The 15,322-nt window shown below is 36.4% G+C and overlaps 1 protein-coding gene across 1 annotated transcript in view; it reads left to right on the forward strand.

Moving 5' to 3' along the window:
- The window catches only part of LOC100005368 (uncharacterized), a 144,598-nt gene that overhangs the window by 109,244 nt on the left and 20,032 nt on the right, over positions 1–15,322 (forward strand). The window contains exons 3-5 of the mRNA XM_001344412.7: positions 79–133; positions 236–323; positions 4,646–5,181. Of these exons, the coding sequence (XP_001344448.1) occupies positions 79–133; positions 236–323; positions 4,646–5,181 (679 nt within the window). The remainder of the gene's footprint in view (positions 1–78; positions 134–235; positions 324–4,645; positions 5,182–15,322) is intronic.

Raw genomic sequence — 15,322 nt, forward strand, 5'->3', positions numbered from 1 at the left:
GGGAAATTTATATTAATATGATGGTCCAGTCACTAAATGTACAAGTTACAAACAGAGCTTCTTTCATTTTACCTTCAGAAAAAGCAAGACCAAACATGGCCATGCCAATGGAGCGAGTCAGAGAATGGAAACGGTGAGTGCAAATAAGTATGAATAAACACACAAACATATTCGCATTTGTGTCATTATGAACATGAATGTATATTCATTTACATGATGATGTTTTGTCTCGTAGGCTGCTCTGCGGCAGTCCAAGCTGAACTCAATGAGTAAATCTGACACCCGCCTGCATGACATGCAAAGGCTGCCCTGCAATGCCAACGGTAAGACAAACACAGACACCGAACTGCTCTTTATGACACGTTCACGCACAGACTCATATACCACACATATACGCTCATTGGCACCGGTCGACGCACTTGTGTATGTGTGAGGATGACGTCTCCAGAGGCTTGTGATGGTTGGATGTTTACTTGCTCATGCTCCCGCTGCAACAAACATGTGATGTGCAGAGCTAAGAAAGATTATAATCACATTATAAAGCTTCATACACATCATCTACAAAGCCTTTACATCTAAATCAATGGGTTTTGAGCTCCATTGAAAGTCAAAATACACAAAACATATACAAGGACACATTTTGGTTCATATTACATGCTCCTAGTCATAATATGGATGATTAATCAGCCCAAGTTTTTAAAAAAAATGCTTAATTCATTGCTTTGAAATGACCTCCTGCACAGGTTTGGCAGAAAGCCTTAACTAAACCTAGTCATGGTGTTATTATGGTAAAAGTGACTGTAGTTAACATTTTTTTTTTTAGCATTGATTATATTTGTATAACTACAGATTTACTTCAAATGCCCTGGTTAAGCTATGGTTATTGTTACAAAATAATAGTTTGTGGTTATCATGGTTAAACTAATTTCGTGGCTTTATTTGTAGTTTAAGAATTGTTAATTTTTATAAGAGATCTTGTCGCTAACCTTGTTTGATTTCGCAGACATTGGTGTAACCAACGTTATCTTGCAGCTGAACAATCAAAGTATGATGCATAATTTGGGGAAAAAATAATATAGTGACAGGTTTTTTTTGTTTTTTTTTTTGTAAAAATCATATTTGCTTTTGTTGCAGATTCATCATTTGAACCACTAGTTAAAACGTAAAACATCTGTAATGACGTTCCTAAAGGGCTTGGAGTAAAAACTAATAACAGATGCTTTTTTTATACAGTATTGTTTAAAATTTAAATCGTTAAAATTACATTTCAAGAGTTCACACTTAGCTGATGATTGATAATAAAGCTTGTTTGGCATGCTGTCCTGGGAGAGAGCCCTAAGTTCACAAGATCCTCGAGCCTCGGGCTCCCTCCTGTTTGCAAGGCGAGAGGGGAGTTTAAGCTCAGGTAGATCTAGAGAACTCCCTTGCTGTAGTAACTAATAAACAGATAGTTATTGCTTTTAAGAGATAACTACTTACTAGGAGCATGTCTATGGTGCTTATTTGGAATAGTCAATCAACTTAAGTTGCATGTTTTTGGACGGTGGGAGGAAACCCTCGTGAGCACGGGGAGAATGTGTATACTCCGCACAGAAACGTTGGCTAGCTAGTAAGGACTTGAATCAGTGACGTTCTTGCTGTAAGGCAACATTGCTAACCACTGGGCCACCGTGCCACTCATCTAGGAAAGGAGGAGAAGTAGGGGTGGAGAGGGGGATTATTCAAAACGAAAATGGCTGTTATATGGAACTTAGGGTGTTTATATTGGCTTAGGAATCGTCTGATTGGTGAATCATAAATTTAATAATGCGGGACCGGCTGCAAGCAATCATAAGCAATCATCGTGTGATCCTCTTGAAATTAGTTTATAAATAAACTTCACTTTGTTGCAGAAATTATTATTTTTAAATAATTCATTTAAAAAGTAAAAAGTATTTAAACTCTATAACACTGTAGAAATGTTGCAAATATGTACAGTACAGAAACATATAGAATTCTTTGGAAAGATTTGCATTCAAAAATCATAAGTCACATTTCTTCGCAAGCTATGACTGTGTTCAAAACTGCATAAATGTTTGCGATGGCACTTTGAAGAGACTGCAATTATCAATCTGTACAACATAAAAACTGTGCTGTAATAGAAATAACTTAGAAAGCAAATCACAGAAAATGTAAGCAAGACAACCTTGAGCTTTGAAAATCATTCATAGTGTTTGGTGAAGTGCTTGAAATGAATAGGGCGTAGGGGGTTAACTTAGAAAAGACTACAGCCAGGTTCGGTATGCTTCTAACTGCAGGTCTAGAGGTGTAGTTACAACGACAAAGTTGAACGAAGGATTTAGGAAACACAGAATTGCCAAACTATGTGCTCGTAACGACATACATTCGATTGAGACCTAAGGCCTCATTCACACTAGCAGCGACTTTGTAGCTGCCTGTCACTCTAGGTGGTCAAACGCAGGGCTGTGTGAATTTGAAGGATTCTCAACTTGGTCGCATCACTCCACACGCCCACCTGGCCGCCAAAGGTCGCAGTCACTCGCGTAGACAGAAGTTGCCATAGTTGCCTGCCTTTTCATAAATGACGACGGTCAGACAGGAGGTTTTGAATACCAAAAAAAATAGACTATATTCAACACAATAAAGCCGAGAAAGTGTAGAGCAGACCTCAGAGTAATCTGAATTCTCTCCTGGACAATTCCTGAATGCCTGTGTTCTTCACAATCTTTATATAGTTTCTCTGCCCCAACTCCTGGTGTTCTTGTTTTAACTTCTAACCATCCTTGAATAAGTTTTTACTTCCAAGTATATGTTTAGGTGGTCCTCTTATTCTTGTTTTCACACCCGAGAATTCATAGATGCAACTTCTTTTAAGTGTTTACATATATTGTCATGTTTTATTAGCTTGATAATATGTCACTCACTCTCCTAAATGCCTTTCACAGATATAGCTTCATATGAGTATTTAACATAAATAATCAGTTACATCAGTTACATATTCAGTTATTCTACATTCTTCAGCATTGCTTTCTCATAGTGTTGGTCCTGCGCCGATTTACTCATCTTACACAAACCTAGTTTTAGCCTGGCTCATGTTTACTGCACACTACTATATTACATACTTTTAGAGAATACTTTTAGAGAATAAAAAATATTCTTCAAGGTTGCCAAAAGTCGCTCGCTCTCCGTTGAAATGAAGGGTTGCTTGTTGATTTGGCGCTGCGAGTAGCTCATAGTGTGCTTTGTATGAACCTCAGACGAGGCTAAATTGTTAGTTTGCTAACTGAAAATAAAAAAGGCTTTTCATTATAGATGAGCATAGGTACACTTTTTAATCTAGATAAATCTCACTGTAATCTCGGAATTAATCTAGATTAATCCAGATTAAATTGACTCATTTGAATTCTGCCGAAGACATTCAGAATTTGTGTGCTACCTAAATAATGACTAAATATAAGTTTTTGAGAATGGGTTTCTCAAGCCAGGTGGCGCATTAGACCAGGGGCCCATCTCCTGTTTCTAAAATCCATCACAAACTGCATGAGAAACTGTTCTACTATGATAATGAAAAATAAATGGTGTTGAAGAAGATGTACTTGTGTTTACTGTTTATTCAGTTAAACATGAATTTTGAACTGTAGGCCTACATAAGCGCCAAACAGCGTTTTTTAATTTTCTTAATCCAATTTAAGTCATAACTGAACTAAACAGAAATGGAATTAAGACATGTGGAGTATGCGGATATTAGTGGAATTATTGATGAAAACACCACAATCAAACTATTACCGTCATGTATGACTTTTCGCCATATTTTCCAACAAGATCCACACACAGTTCAGTAAAGGACAGCACACACACACATACACACATCGTGAAATGCGGAAGTTTTTTCTTTCCATTTGGCTTGCTTATTATTATCAATTTTCACAAATTGATTAACCCTGGATTAACTTCCTTCTTAACAAAAATGTTTCACAACTCTAAATGAAATTAAATTTTACCCAGCTTATAAAATCCTGTTTTGGTGTAGCATCTTTAAAAAAAAAACTTGAATAGCAAATTCTCCAACTTATCTGAAATGTAAACATTTAGGATTTGTGTAGCTTAATTGGTAGATATTCTCATTATAGTAATGCAGCAATCACAGTTTTGATCCAAAGGAAAGTACTTTAAAAAAATACGTACCTTGGATAGACCATGTAATAAAGTTTATGATAAATGCGGAAATGTCAATATTGTCAATAGAAATCCGACAAAGTAGAGAATAATAGTCATGGTTAACTTTAGGCAGTAATAAACTATCTACAGTATAATTGCATTGTTAAAATGTTTGGAATACTGTATGAATGGATATGAATGCCTTTACTAATACCTGTATGCTAGTTTGACAAAGTAAAATAAAATAGTGTGACAAAAATACAAGATAATCAAAGTAATATTCTGCCCTCATGTGTTTGCCTTATACCTTATACTTATACAGAGTACAAAAGGTATATATATATATATATATATATATATATATATATATATATATATATATATATATATATATATATATATATATATATATATATGATATAAACACTGTAATCTCCAACCTTCACTTAATCTCTCTCATCTTAATCCACATTATTCTGATTGACAGGCGCTCCTAAGAGTCGTCCGGCCAGCATGGACCTCCTCCTGCTCCATACTCGACGCTCCAATTCAGACCTGCGCCAAAGCTCAGGCCGCCAGCTGCCCCGTGTGCCCAACAAACCTGACAATGAGGAACGTGAGCACACCTACTCAGAAGTTGGTCGCCGTGCATCTCCTACAAGCCACCCGCCAGACGACGGACTCTACGAGAGCGTTGGGATAAAAGGGGCGGGGCCTGATAAAGCTCCCCCGCCTCCTGCCCCGACGTCAGCTGACACCGGCACTCTGCGCCTCACCCACAGCCCGACGGTCAATGGGAACGGCAGAGGTGGAAGCAGAGGAGGTGTAAACGGCATGAGTCAGGATGCAGTGACGGCAGAGTACGCCTCCATACGCAAGGTGAAAAAACTGGAGCGCGGCAGGAGGGAAGAAGTGCTGGAGGATGGAGAAAAGGAGCATCAGAGCGTGTCTAGCAGTGAGTCCTCCAGCAGCACCTTGCCAAGGAAAGCAATGGAACCATTTCACCTACCCAATTTCCCTAAGGTAATTATGACACCGAATAGTTACAGTCAAATCATTAGCTAAACCTGCAGTGATAAAAACTATGCCTGGAGATCTGAATGTCTTATAGACTGTATTGATTCTTCACTGTAACAAGTGCTGGCAATCGATTTGTGTTGGGACAACATAAAGGATATAGGCTGTCTTATTAGTTTTTACAAATTTAAGTAAATTGAACTTCTCCAAAAAAAAACACAGAAATTGTGTTGTTTTATTCATTCATTCATTCATTTATTCAATTATTAATTTTCTTTTTGGCTTAGTCCCTTTAAAAATCAGGGGTCACTACTGCGAAAGGAACCACCAACTTATCCAGTACATATTTTACACAGCGGATGCTCTTTGGACTGTGGGGGAACCCGAAGCACCCGAGGAAACCTATGCCAACATGGGAAGAACTAACTGATCTAGCCGGGACTCAAACCAGCAACCTTTCTGCCGTAAGGCGACAGTGCTAACAACTGAGCCACCGTCACTATTGCCAACTATTTTCAATGAAAAGGTGCCAAGCTCTGTCTGAAAAGTTGCTAAAAGGTTACGTCATACGTTAATTTGTATATTACAGACGCCATCACGGTCTATCATTTCTATTTGTTTAACAGCCTATGGTTAATAAAGGGGTATTTATATTTGCACTACGCTTTAAGTAAGCATGCCAATTTAACTAAATTGATTGCTGTTAAAATACATAATATCATTATAGATGTGTAGTGAATTTGCAGTAATCTCTCAGACGTAATAAACTCAGACAAGTTCTGAAACTCTCACTTAAAATATCTGTGATTGTGAACAAGAAAAGAATAAACAGTCAGATTAAATTGTTAAAATGAAGGAGAAGCAGATCAGTTTGACTGTAGGCCTACAAGGGAAATACCTTTACACTGCAGGTGCTAAATCATTTGCAGTCGGTACGCAGAGGGGTGATCTGCTGTCAGGCTGCAGGTGGGAGAGGCTGCTGTACGAGGACTGGGCTGCCTGTCAGTGCTCTGAGGCAGGGGAGGGGCAGACGGCATCACCCACAGTTCGGTGAGAAGAGCAGGGACGATACAATATGTACACATGAGAGTCTGTAAAAATCTACAGTAACACACAAAAAAAGTCACTAGATTTGTTGCTAGTTGTTTTTTTTTAATTTGTTGTTAGGGGGGATCTGAAAAGTTGCTAAATCTAGCGACAAAGTTGCTAATTTGTCAACATTGGCCACCTTGTCGCCCACAAAATAACATTAAAACCTTAAACCACCAAGCAAACACGTAACTCATTTAACCTCAAAACACTTTAGTAACTGCATAGGAACACACTAGTAACCCCCTAAACAACTCCCTAGAAAATATTCAGAGCACACATTACCTAAACTACAGTAACTGCATAGCAACAACAACAGCAAGCACCTAGAACACAAAAAGTACCGTGCTGTTTTGTTTAAATGCACCAAAATACGTTGCCAATATTAACTGAGAAATGGATAAAAATATTCGTTTTCAAAATAGGGTGAACTCAATTATGCTGAGCACTGTATGTAGTAATAGAGTGGAGAAACTTTGATGTCACCTTGTAGGCCAATTGGCTGCTAGCATTCCCATAGGCTTTTCAAAGATTGCAAATAATAAGCTCTGTATTCAAACACAGTTTGTTACACTTTTTGTCTAACCAGACAATCCTTACGTGAAAAGAGAACTTTTGTCACTTTTGGGTCCTAAATGCAAATGGAAAAACTGAAAAGCTAACATTAGGCTACAAACAGACTACACTGACTGGGCTTCACACATTTGCATTACTGAAAACGGAAAAGAGACAGGCTGCACTGTGGTAAGCAATATCTTCATAAAATAGCTTTATTAAAATAAATGATCAAGAGCTGAATCTGTCACTACGGTCTCTACAACTTCAAATCAATTCAAGTAAATGCTACACACAATATGAATGCTCAATTAGAAAAATATAACTATAAAATATTTATATATAATATTTATATATATTTTATATATTTACTTAACCAAATAACAAACAAATGCAAATGTCCAAGGCAAGCTGTAAATTTAAAGCGGGCTGCGTTCCAGACAGTTCAGCTCGATGCTGTATTATCTCTCCAACATCGCCTGTAGTCCCATTTAGCAATAGCTTGTTAGCTACCTCCTTTTAAAAGAAGGGTAACCAATTTAGAAAATCAGTGGTGTGTAACGGATGTGTTTTATGTCATAAAATAAAATGTGAAAGCATCTTGAGTTTGTGGTACCCACAAACCCATTTTAATCAATTTACACAAAATCCCATTCAAATAACCCATTGATTTTGGAACGAGGGAATCGGAACTGCTAAAATGCTAACTCACTTCTAACTTCTTGCATAAAAATTGACATCATAGATCCTCAACTTTATTAACTCAACTTTCAAATCAATTTAAAAAACCACACAGCAGTGCCCTAGTGATCACCCATGATTACCACAGCAACCACAAAATAACTTATTCAGAAGCAACTGCATGGGGACATTGTAGCAATCAATCAGAACAGCTCAGCAACCACAAAGTTACAAAATAAAAGTCTTAGAGCCACCAAGCAACCACATAATGTTTTTTTTAACTTCAAAAAAACTTTAGCTGTGTCTCATTTCAGAGGCTGGCCTCATCCTCCGAAGGATGCATTCGAAGTGCGCTGCGTAATCACGGCAAGACGAAGGCTGTCTCATTTAAAAAAATTAGAAGGCTCCTTTAAACACAGCCTGAAAAGTCATTCTTCATTTCCCATGTAATGAAGGATACAACCGGTGGATCCTTCGTGGTCTCGGACATCCCAAGATTCATTGTGCTCTGATAACGGCAGGACGTTTTTGAAGGAGAAAACTCCAGATTAAATGTATGAATTAGATTTTATTTTACTTGGCTGTCTAAACATATGTTAAAAAACAAAAAGAGTGTGACATGTCTTACTAAAAAGTGATTGTATAGACAGTTTACATATTTATGTGTACATATATGGATCAAAGGAGATATATTTCCAGCTCCAGTAAAGATTGCATTACCTTCAGATTGCTTAAAATAAGTTTTAAAAACACTCAGTCATTACAAATTTTATTACAGCTTATTAATGGCATTACGCATCATACACAATACACATCATACACATTATATAAACCAGTTGTTTTCAAAGTGGGGGTCGTGACCCCTCGAGGGGTTGCAGAACAATGAAGGGGGGTCGCCTGGTGATTTCCAAAAATTGACTTATTTTTATTAAACCATAAGAATTACCATATTTTATCCTTAACCAACTGAAGAGAAAAGATAGTTGTTTATAGTTACTATAAACTATAGTAGCTTATAGGTACTAGATCTATTGTATTGCGACCCCTGGGGTAATCACATTATATTAAAGACACAGCAATAGCATCAGATGTAGCAGATTGATTTTATAACACCAGGTTAACATTTCTGGCCCATTTACAGCACTTATATATATAAAAAAATTAAACGAATAATAGACTTGGGTCTATTGGTGTGTGTGCACCATTGCTTTCAGGGTTTCTGTATTTATAACTATAGGTGTTGGAGGTCGCAAGTCACGTTGGGGGTCTCGGGTTGAAAAGAAATCCTTGATATAAACTACATTAACAGAAACACCCTAACAACCACCTAGAACATCCCAGCAATAACAGTAACTCTCAAAACAACTTAACAGATAAGCAGCAGTGCCACAGAAACATCCTAGAAAGTACACAGAACACCCAAAGCTACTTACCTAAACTACAGTAACTGCATAACTACACCCTTACAACCACCCAGAATAACCCATTAATTAATTAATATTTACCTAACTTTCAGAAACTGCACAGCAACTCGCTAGCAATAACCCAACTTAAACCTCAGACAAAGTAAATGCACAGCAACACCACAGAAAGCACCCAACATACCCTAACACCCATATAATAAAGCACTAGATACCCTCAAAACACCTTAGCAAATGCTTGTCAGTGCCCTAGCAACCACATAATAAAGTAACTCAACACCTGCATCTTAAAACATTCTAGCATCATCATGGCATGCTCTGCAACACTTCAGTTTTCTTCAGAAATGTGGCCTTGATGAATAGCAGAGCATGAATTTTGCAAAACCAAGGTCGTGTATTCAATTTCCCAGCGCCTGTAGTGGAGTTGTCTGCCATTTGCACGGATGTAAATAGTGAGAGTTTGAGTACAGTTAGCAGTGCAGTTGGATGTTTTAACCACTAGAGTGTGCTGTTTCATATAGAAATATTCAGACTCGCCCTGCTGAAGCGACATCTAATGCATTGCCTGGACAGGATGATGGTTTACCGTGGTAAATGATTCACATTTCTACATGTTGAATCTTATTTGAATGTGCCAGTCATTTTTCTTATTTATAAAACCAAATCAATAATCAAGTAACTTTACTTTGTAGCATCAGTTGTTTTAGCAGATACTTGAGTGTATCTTTGTTAGCATTTCACCCATATTCATGTCCGCCTGTCAGCTGATATCTGTTTATGTTGTGTGCCGCTGTGGCAAGCCATTTTCACATTTAGTTTACACAATATATTAGTATCTATTTTCATGCTGTTTGTAGACTTGTTGAATAACTATTCAAATACAATACTAACACTTATTTATTATACCTTTTTAAAAACATACTAGTAGATTTCCATCATTACTAGCCTCTCCAATAGTATCTGGATGCAGCCTGTATGATGCAAGGTGAGATTGCATCACTCAGCGATGAAATGTCAGACACAATGCAAATGGAGTGACGTCCCTGTGAGGAGTAGGGTTAGGGGTGGGGTTAGGTGAGCCCATTAAAAAGCATTGGATGCTGCTCAGATTGCACTGCACCAGGTCTGCATCCAGACCCCTCTCAGCCACTCACCATTTTCACTAGACACAGTTTTATTGTTGCGGGGAAATATATTTTTAATGCATAAATTTGGCTTTGACATGCTAACATGACTTGATTTAGATTTTGTGTTTTGTCCGCATGCATTTCACTTTTTTGTGTGTTGTGTATGAGCGTGTTCAATGTGCATGAGCAAATGGGTTGTGGTTTCATAGTGTTGCACAGCAGTTAGTTTTTATCTCACATGACTTTTCAGGGCTCAAAATTAAGGATCTACCAAATTTATCTCCACAGATAAATTACCACCACAGCAAAAATAAATAATTTTTTCTTAGCCATAAATTTTTTCCTTGTTTTGGTGTCAAAACAAGCAAATTATAGCTGTATACTACACTTTTTATTGAACAAAATAAATAAAAAATTGACATTTTAAAAATAATTATTGTCATGTATCTAAAACAATGCACAGTCTATGTCCTGGCTAAAGGTCTCAGATCACCACCACTTAACTAAATAGGGAGTTAATCTCCTATTATCTTATTGCAATCTTATTGTAAAAAATATAATTAAACCATATTAACAAAAATAACAGTAAGCAAAAGAAAGCAGGTGAAAAACATACTGTGTGATAATGAAAGTATCACGTTAACTTTACGCCTGTTAATAGTCTGTTCAAAGAATGGGTAAAGCGAAAGCAGCAACTGACGCTGCTTACAAAAAGACATTTAAAAAAAAAAAAAAATTTAAATTGAGCTCTTGAAAGCAAGAGGACTGTGGATGCAGAAGCATCACCTTTTGTCAAGTCTATTTAAAAGAGAACTGATTGCACCAGTTGAGTTTCCAGGCACAGTTGCTTCGCGGAAGGAAACTACAGAGTGTGTAACTCCGCCAGTCCTACACCACCCAACCCGCTCTGAGCCGGGATCGAACCGGTATGGGAGTCGGTTGCTCAGTCAAGAAGGCTAAAGATCATGGCCTCTAGCGCTAGAGCACCTTTAGAGGTCAGAGGAGTGAGGTTTACCTGCACAGCACTCAGTAGCTGGCCTCAGTTATACTACCCCCTCTAAACCTCACTTCCATCCAGGTCACAGCACCAATTTAACCCTGCTGGTCCTAACCTTCTGCATAGGAGTTGATTGCTCTACCAAGGAGGCTAAAGACCATGGAGTGAGATTTACCTGCACAGCACTCACTTCCTGGCCTTCGTTACTTGTGCACGCTTTGTAAACAGTTGCGTGCATCACATTAGCTGTGCGCGCGAGTTATCATCTTCTCTGTTCGCGCAAACAGTTATTTTTCATACTGCTTCTCGATTCAAATATCACATCATACTCATATTGGGCCATCTTTATTGTTGAACCCTGCTTTTAAGAAAACTACAATTTTAAAATGAAATTCAACCAGCCAAAGTGGTAGGTGGGAGTGGCTGTCTTACCCGCCACAGCTAAAATCTACCCGCATTTGGCAGGTTGGCGGGTGTTATTGTCAAGCCCTGCATACTAGTACTTATTATTGAGATAATACTTCTTATTTATGAGATAATAGTGCTTATTCGTTATAAACATGGGCCATTTTACAGAAACATCCTCTTTTGGTATGGCGATAAGTCTATTAAACAATTACTTTTATAATATTTAAACTTATACCACATTATTCAGTTAGCTTTTGAGCTTTTGAAAACACATAAATGACAGTTTGATTTTTTTTATTTATCTTTTTGTACATCTAATTAAAGATAACATGTACTTTTTTGGCAGTGGTGTGACTTTTTTGGCAGTGTTACAAGTTTTTATGAAATATTATTTCTTGATTTGTTTTTTTCACATGTCTTCAGGGTTACAGAAAAATAAATATAAGGCAACAAATAAGGAGATAATGTTTTATTTGTTGCCATTGACCCGCCCTTTGATGAAAACTCTACATCTTCGCAATTTAATATTGCCAAAGCCTTTAGATAACAATCCCCAAATTTGGTGTTGATCTGATAAAATCCCTAGGAGAGTTTGTTAAAATACCACTGCATGTTTTTTTAAAAAAAAAAAAAAAAAGAAAGTTAAAATATCCAACTTCATGTTGGGTATCGTATTTGGCATTCTGAAAACAAAACATTTTTACTTGTCTAGAAAATGTTTAAAATTTGGACCTAAAACAAGACAAACTCTAAGCAAACTCTAACCCTCTTTTTTGTAGGGAATGAAATGGCCAGCCTAGAGTCCTGATTCAACCTGATTGAAAATCTCCAGAAAAGCCTAGATGACAAAGTTATAACTAATAAACAGCTACAGTCTAAAGAGACTGAGGATGAGATGCAACAAATAGGGAGATAAAGCTTTAGTTGTTTTACTCAGGGTGTGTTAAAAGTGCAATTTAATCATGTTAGTTCACATCTGCAACCATATATTTGCTATAACAATGGAACAATAAAAAAAAACATTTATGTATAAGTATGAATGCAATGCTTTCAAAATTATTATCTTGTCACATATGGCACATTATAACATGGAGGGGGGGAAAAAAATAGAAACAACGGGGACACAAACAAATCAGCGGTGGGAAACACTGTCTGCAGTGGTGTTACCCTCAAGAAAATAACACCAGTGATCATTTTCACGACAAATGCATTTACAAAATGTCTGCTGCAAGATATCAAACCACATGTTGACAGTCATGATATACTTGTTAAATTAAGTAATTCATTTATATTCAAGTTTTTCACACCCCTGATGCCCAACTAAAAGCTTAATATGAAATCATAAGAAAAATACAACAAATTTCTGATAACTGAAAAATTGCAGTGGAGTAACACTGTACCTTTGCAGATCTTCAGGAAACAAGATCATAAGTTATGTTAGAGTGATTTTTCATTTCAAAATACTATATTTTTTGTAACCACTACTTTCATTATACTGTATATTATAATGTGTATTTGTCAATTACACCATGTATTTGATTATTACAAATACATTAATGCATTTGAATGGTAGAAAATCAGTTTTGCCTTTAAAATAAAGCCCTTTCCTTCTGTACATACATTCTGTACATAGCTGTGGGGAAGAGTAATTAACTTAGTCATTAAGAAACAATTATTGACACACAGATTAAATCAATTGTAATTTTTTAAAATACACATTGTTTTATTTTTTAAAATACAAATTGTACTTTCTAAATTGCAAACCCAAAGAGTATGAGTATTAACTATTATTAACTTTTAACTGTATAACTGTTTTAGAATACTTTATTAATTACTTTACAAAATTCATTTATTAGATTCTTTTACCAATTAAATATACACTATTTTATTATTCGTTACACTTTTGCATGTATTTGTAAAAAATCTAAAGGAAAAGTTCCAGCATGCAATTAAATAGATTGTAGTGTCTAAAAATAAATACCAGTTGAAAATGAAAAAACAATATAGTATCAATGCCTTTCATAGATTAAATGTTTAAACAGCTTGCCATATAGTGTGTTTGAAAGACACATCAAATGTGTGTGTGTGTGTGTGTGTGTGTGTGTGTGTGTGTGTGTGCGTGTGTGTGTGTGTGTGTGTGTGTGTGTGTGTGTGTGTGTGTGTGTGTGTGTGTGTTTGTGTGTGCCTTTTGTTTGCCACATATGGAGATTAAAATCTTTGTCACATGCAGGTTTGTTGATTAATGTCATGTTTGCACAGGCCCGGTATTGTATTCGAAGCACACTTGTGGTTCTGAATCTGGCATACAGTCTGCCTAAATGATGTTTAAGCAAAGACTAATGATATGTACAGTGTGTGTTTGGCCTGCATTATATCCGCGACTGCATTTTATAGAGTAAATATAAGCTAAAAGTGAGCATGCGGTGCAATTATGGAGCACATGTGTCACTCTAGTGCTGGATTATGTAATATGTATTGGAACAGTTCCAATGTCCTGCCATGTGTGTCTGTGTTGTTGCCTTTTTTAAGGCAAAGCATGGCAGGTGAACAAGGTAAAAATTTGCTAATCTTCTGTCACTATACTTCCAAAGACTAACTACATTTCAAATTGCAAAAGCAAAATAATAAATAGATTGTATTACAAGTTTTCTAAAATGTTATGTTTAAATATGCAAATGAGACATCTGTCATTTGCATACAATACTAATACAAACATATAAAGATTGGAGGAAGACGATTTCAAAAATTGGTGCTATACATAAAGGGGTGTTCATGACACCTTCATAATCATGACATGTAACAGATTTTATGAATGCTTAACATCTGTCATAAGTGTCAAATTATGTTGTCATTAAGACAACTTCACATAAACAACTAGATTATCACTCATCGTCTTTGTCTTTGCAACTTGAAATTACAAAGGCAACGTAAATAGTCAAATGTTTGTTGTAAACATGATTGTCATGTGGCCAATATAATTCTTTTTGATTTAAGAATTTTTATCATTTAAACTAGAAACTTTAAACTATGAAATGGCCGGATCAGAGTCCTGATCTAAACCTGATTGAAAATTTCCAGAAAAGCCTACTGACAAAGCTATGCCTAAGAAACATCTACAGTCTGAAGAGACTGAGGAAAATATCAACAAATAAGGAGATAATGCTTTAATTGTTTTAATCAGGGCTTGTTAAAAAGTGTGATTTAGTCATGTAAGTTCAAATATTGGTAAAACTTCACTTAAAGGGGTGTTCGTGACACTTTCATAATTGTGATGTCACAGATTTTATAAATGCTTATGACAACTGTTATTGAGTGTCAAAAGTTGTTTTTTACTATGTCATTAAGACAGCTTTACATAAACAAATAGATCATCACTTATCGTCTGTGTCTTGACAACTTGACATTATCAAGGCAATATAACTTGTCATAAGTCTGTCATAAACATGATTGTCATGAGACCATTATAATTCTTCTTGATTTAAGACTGTTAAGAATTTGGACTAGAAACAAGACAAAAACTTTTTTTTTTTTTTTTTTGCAGAGAATGAAATGGCCAGACCAGAGTCCTGATTTAAACCTGATTGAAAATCTCTAGAAAAGCCTAAATGACAAAGCTATGCCTAAGAAACATCTACAGTCTGAAGAAGTCATAAGCATACTTGTCGATCATGCAGTCTGTCAGTCAGTCATTCAGTCAGTCAGTAGGTTGACAGCGGCCTCTAGTGGATTTACGCAAGAACAGCAGGTGTGAATGGCACTTGCAAGATAAATTTGAGATCTGACAAAGCATACACAGAGGTCTATGGTGGATTCACAAAAACAAAAAACGCTTAAAAACATACCTCCTGGGACGTATTTGGCGCTCTCCA

The sequence above is a fragment of the Danio rerio genome, chromosome 23 (assembly GCF_049306965.1).
Source record: "Danio rerio strain Tuebingen ecotype United States chromosome 23, GRCz12tu, whole genome shotgun sequence".
In the NCBI taxonomy this organism is placed as follows: domain Eukaryota; kingdom Metazoa; phylum Chordata; class Actinopteri; order Cypriniformes; family Danionidae; genus Danio; species Danio rerio.